This window comes from Penaeus chinensis, chromosome 6, assembly GCF_019202785.1.
Source record: "Penaeus chinensis breed Huanghai No. 1 chromosome 6, ASM1920278v2, whole genome shotgun sequence".
NCBI lineage: Eukaryota > Metazoa > Arthropoda > Malacostraca > Decapoda > Penaeidae > Penaeus > Penaeus chinensis.
The window spans coordinates 39,589,434-39,594,433 of NC_061824.1; the positions used below are offsets into that span (position 1 = coordinate 39,589,434).

The window sequence follows — 5,000 nt, forward strand, 5'->3', positions numbered from 1 at the left end:
AACTGATTTTGTAGGGTCTTTTCATCTCCCCCTTCACTTTTCCTTCTCTTCGGCGTCCCCTTCTGTCCACTTATCGTGGTTGTTAACTCATGTTTACCCGTTTTGCTTCAATACTTTACCATAGTGGTATATGACCTTTGATGTCTAGTACATTTATTTGTTTTAACCATTACCATTACCAAATTACATATAAAGAAGGGAAATACAAAAATGGAAATTATAATTTAGACAGAACGCAAATGCTGGATGAAAAAATAACGTGATATTCGGCCACAGTGTACTTTGACCACCAGGGTACTGCCTCCCTGACAGTTGTTTAATTAATGGGATAACATACATGTTTTTATAATAATTTATAATGATTACTAATGTAATTAATTATTATGGATACATGGATACATGGTTACATACCTATACTATCATGATAATGGTACATCTGAATCTGCTGGCTGATCATATATTGCATTCATCACAATAACGTGGAAAAAATAAAAGGAAAGGAAGAGAAAACACCCACGACAAACACACAAAAGAAAACAAAAAACACAAGACTACAAAAAAGCAATGAACCCACGTGAGCAAGTGAACGGCGAGTGACCCAGGCGAGCCATGACCTCTGCTAAGGAGGCGGCTGACCTCGCACACATTCATATGACCTCGTTCGCCCGGCAGACGACCGTCGGCGACGTCCACGACCCATAGCTGTTGGTTTTGATGAAGGATAATTAGTAAGATCATCAAAGAAGAAAATTCTAATAAATACTACGACTGACCCCCCAATCCTTTGCTCGTTGTTGTCGGGGGAGCGGGGGGGGGCTTAGGAGACGGAAACTGAGGCCCAACGCAGGGATAGCCCCTGCCTTGGACTTCCGCCCTCGCCTCTACTAATTTTGCAGGCTCTTGTCCTCTCCCCTTTTCCTTTTCTTTCTCTTCTTCATCCCTTTACCCTAATCGTTAACTCATTTTAACCCTTTTTACCACAATACTTTACCAAAGTATGACCTTCGACGTTTAGCACGAGTATTTGTTATAGCCATTAACCACGATCGACGTTATGATGCCTGTTCTGTTAATATTATGATGATTTGCCATAGAAATGACAATAGCAAAATCAGGTTAAATATAATAATACCAATTCAATTATGCTATTAATTGTGTAATTACAGTTATGCCAAATAATGACAGATATTTATAAAAAAAAAAAAAAAAAAAAGAAGAAGCTATCACTTACCATGTCATATAACTATTCAATCATGTGTTAGTGTAAATGTCCTATTGTCTTCGCTGCCATTACTAGCACTTTTATCATTAGAGCCATCGACTTACTATTATTATCAGTAGTAATAGCAGTAGTAATAGCAGTATTGTAGTGGTATTGTTGTTGTACTTTTATAATCATTATCATTATTATAATTACTTCTATTATCATCATCATCATTATTATTATTTTCATTACTATTACTATTATTATTATTATTATCATTATTATCATATTATTATCATTATTATTATCATTATTATCATTATCAATATTATTATTATTATCATTATTGTCATTATTATCATTATTACTATTACTATTATTATTACTATTATTGTTATTATTATTATTATTATTATTATTATTAGTATTATCATGATTATTATTATTATTATTATTATTAGTATTATTATTATCATTATCATTATTGTTATTACTCTTGTTGTCATCATCATCATTATTGTTTTCATTATCATTCTCATCACCATTATTATTACTATTATTATAGTCATTATCATTATCATTATTATTACTATTATTATTGGCATTTTTACTGTTATCATTATCACTATCATCAATTTTATTATTATCATCATTATTGTTACTATTACTATTTTCATCATTATCATTAATATCAGAAACAAATATAAGAATAATGGTAAAATGGTAACAACACAAATAATGACACTATACCGAACAAAACTAAAACAGTAACTCAAAGAAATCTCCGACGCCGATTTCGAGCTCCTTCCTTACCGCGAGTTGAGGGCCCATCCTGGCCAGGGCACTGAGAAGACCAGGGTGTGCAGACTGGCCTTCAAAAAAGCCTTGTTCTTCTTGAGGTGATTCGTGTTCTGTTGTTGGAGAAAAGAATGATTCATGGAAATACAAAAACGATGATTGATATTTTCTGAAAGTTTTAACTCGATGAGGATTTTTGATTTTATCAGAAATGATATAAACTTTTTTCCTACGTAGTGCTTTTTTTTTCTTTCTTTTACGTAAAGATGAATTTGTTAAGTTTGAAACATCGCTGCCTGTATTTAATTTCTTCTTTAGGATATTTTGTGATCACGTGAAATAAAGTTGAAATTATACTGTTGACATGGTGTTAAGATTTTGTTAATTTAGTAACACAGTACTGTTTATATCACACGAAAAAATAGAGTTGTACCTATGATTCAACTGCACCACTCGTATCCTTTTGACATTTCATATAAAATGTATTAATTTGTAAGTACCCTTTGGGAATAACTTTTTATCTCTATCACCCTTGTTGATACAAAAGATGCACTGTTTCTTTTGACCCTTATTTTACTAGATAGAGTGACAAAGATGTTAGGCTAAATATAAAAATCAATGGAATCGGGAAATTGATAAGACATTTTGAAATTAATAGACTAAAACAAATATATGATGAGACCGAAAGCGAATGTTCTTAAGAATGGAGAAGTTTGAAAACTACGAGTTTTAACTAGGAAAAATAACATAGCAATCAGGATTTAGGCAAGAGCCAAAAGTTGGTCTCATATCAGGTGGATGTAGGGCACATATTCGCAGAGCAATATTCGTACTAAATAGCGGAATTATACAGTAGGATAGCTAGTTCTTTCCGCCCCGACTCTGACCCCAACATGTCTATGTCAGCATGTCAGTACTAACTCTTTTCCTCTCATTCTCCACCCCTACTGCCCATACTAATCAAAATATCAGACCCTTTTCCCGGTGACACTGTGAACCAACCTGCTTCATTGAGGTTGTCCTCACTCTGGGTCGCGTTCAGGTGTCGTGAAGTCGAAGTCAAGGCCGAAAACACGTCCTGTAGGGCGTCCCTGTGGAAGAAGTGGCTTGCGGGAATGATAAACCACGGAATGTGTATACACAAGGTTGTGTATACACAAGTATACGGGAAAACGCACACACACACACACACACACACACACACACACACACACACACACACACACACACACACACACACACACACACACACACACACACACACACACACACACACACACACACACACACACACACACACACACACATACACACACACACACACACACACACACACACAATGGTGGCTACTAATATCAATGAAATATATAAAAGTATACAACCCCACAAAAAAAACAGGAAGGTCGGCTTATAAATTCATAAATAGAGCTAAATACATATTCAGTTTTTAAATTGCTTATTTTTGAATCTATCTGTTTATTTATTTATTATCATTATTATTATTTTTTTTTTTTAATTCTTTTTTTATTATTATTATTTTTTTTTTTTACCAAAGTCGGGTTTCGGGAACGGGTGCGCTTGCGATGCGTCTTCGTTTTCGCCGTCCGTTGTTGTTGACGATGTCGTCTATGATGTCCTGTCGGGAAGGAATCGCTGAATATCAGATTTATTTCACGTCATCCGTTCATTACTGTGTCTTTCTTATGGTTCTTAAAGTTTGCATGGGTAAACCTTTGAGTTTAGTTTAGCTTATTTATTCATATGTAACATATATCAGTGCTAATGAAAGCCAATAGGGTCCTTAAACATGCTGCAAATTGTCTGCGTTATCCTATCTGAGAGAATCATCGTCTCAGCTGTTGGAAATTTTAAACAGCTGCTTTTTTCACATTTATAACATAAGGTGATATAAAAAATATATATTTTTTTGTTTGGTTAGGTCATTTACCATATAAAAGACGGAATTATTATTTTCTATAACTATTGGCAAAGTTAGCATTGGTGGGAATGGATAAGTGCTCAGAAATCATCGGGAATAAATTTGGTTAGACTCTATAATCACAGCGGAAATAAAAGCAAGTAATCTATCTATATTCAGTTTTAAAAATTGCCAAATAACAACAGTAACAACACACAACAGCGACAACAAAAACAACAACAATACTAACAACATGAACAACAATAACAACAACAAAAGCATCAGAGCAGAAAAGTGGCCTCACCTGGAAGTTGGAGAGGAGGCCGAGGAAGCCAATGAGGGCGACGGCTCTCGAGCAGTCGAAGGCCTCGTACCTGCGAATCATTATAGAACTTAGCACGGCTTCGGCTTCTGAAGGAGTCGATTGTGGAAGAGACTACATTTAAAAGAAATAAAAAATAAAAAAAACAGATGAACAGACGCACAAACGGATGATAAGGGTACAGGAATAAATAAAGTTATTATGACGTAAGTTGTCAGAGGTAAGGGGAAGTTAATATGTAATTCGAAATTAAATATATACGGTAACAGAGACGCCATAATAATACGGCAAGCACGCGCGCACACGCACGTACGCACATGGGCACGCACGTACGCACTCATGCACTCACGCATGCATGCACGCACGCACGCACGCACGCACGCACACACACAGACACACACACAAAAGCACTAACCCATCTCTTGCTGTCGCTGCGAGATCTCCATCGGTAAACATTCCTCCGGTGTTTCTTCCGCAGTCCTTCCTTCTCTTGTTTCCTCTTCTTCACTTCAGACTCCGATCACAACACCAAGCTCTGTCGGTAGTCCACACTCAATTCTCAACCCCAAAAGAGACAACTGGCATAACACATCACCGATAAAAAAGCAAAATTCGAAATTCTTCCTTTCCCTTTTCTCACGAGGCCGAACCCAACTTACCGCCCGGGAAGTCACCGCGGAACTGCTGCTATAACAACTCTTTCTCTCCCTCCCTCTCTCTCTCCTTTGGATAAATTTCCTGCAAGTAACGCTCGCTCG

General features: G+C 36.2%; 2 protein-coding genes across 3 annotated transcripts in view; both read right to left on the reverse strand.

Moving 5' to 3' along the window:
- The window catches only part of LOC125026279, a 3,917-nt gene extending 1,020 nt beyond the window's left edge, over positions 1-2,897 (reverse strand). The window contains exons 1-4 of the mRNA XM_047614586.1: positions 2,890-2,897; positions 2,404-2,462; positions 2,018-2,115; positions 575-702 (exon numbers count right to left, since the gene is read on the reverse strand). Coding sequence (XP_047470542.1) covers positions 575-702; positions 2,018-2,115; positions 2,404-2,462; positions 2,890-2,897 — 293 coding nt within the window. The remainder of the gene's footprint in view (positions 1-574; positions 703-2,017; positions 2,116-2,403; positions 2,463-2,889) is intronic.
- The window catches only part of LOC125026176, a 2,243-nt gene continuing 16 nt past the window's right edge, over positions 2,774-5,000 (reverse strand). The window contains exons 1-5 of one of the 2 annotated variants that reach the window (XM_047614456.1): positions 4,902-5,000; positions 4,658-4,777; positions 4,225-4,294; positions 3,553-3,638; positions 2,774-3,093 (exon numbers count right to left, since the gene is read on the reverse strand). The exon at positions 4,902-5,000 is cut by the window's right edge and continues 16 nt beyond it. In XM_047614456.1, coding sequence (XP_047470412.1) covers positions 2,934-3,093; positions 3,553-3,638; positions 4,225-4,294; positions 4,658-4,698 — 357 coding nt within the window. In that variant the 5' untranslated portion in view covers positions 4,699-4,777; positions 4,902-5,000 and the 3' untranslated portion in view covers positions 2,774-2,933. Of the gene's footprint in view, positions 3,094-3,552; positions 3,639-4,224; positions 4,295-4,657 lie in introns of both variants that reach the window. The other variant, XM_047614455.1, reaches the window with a different exon arrangement.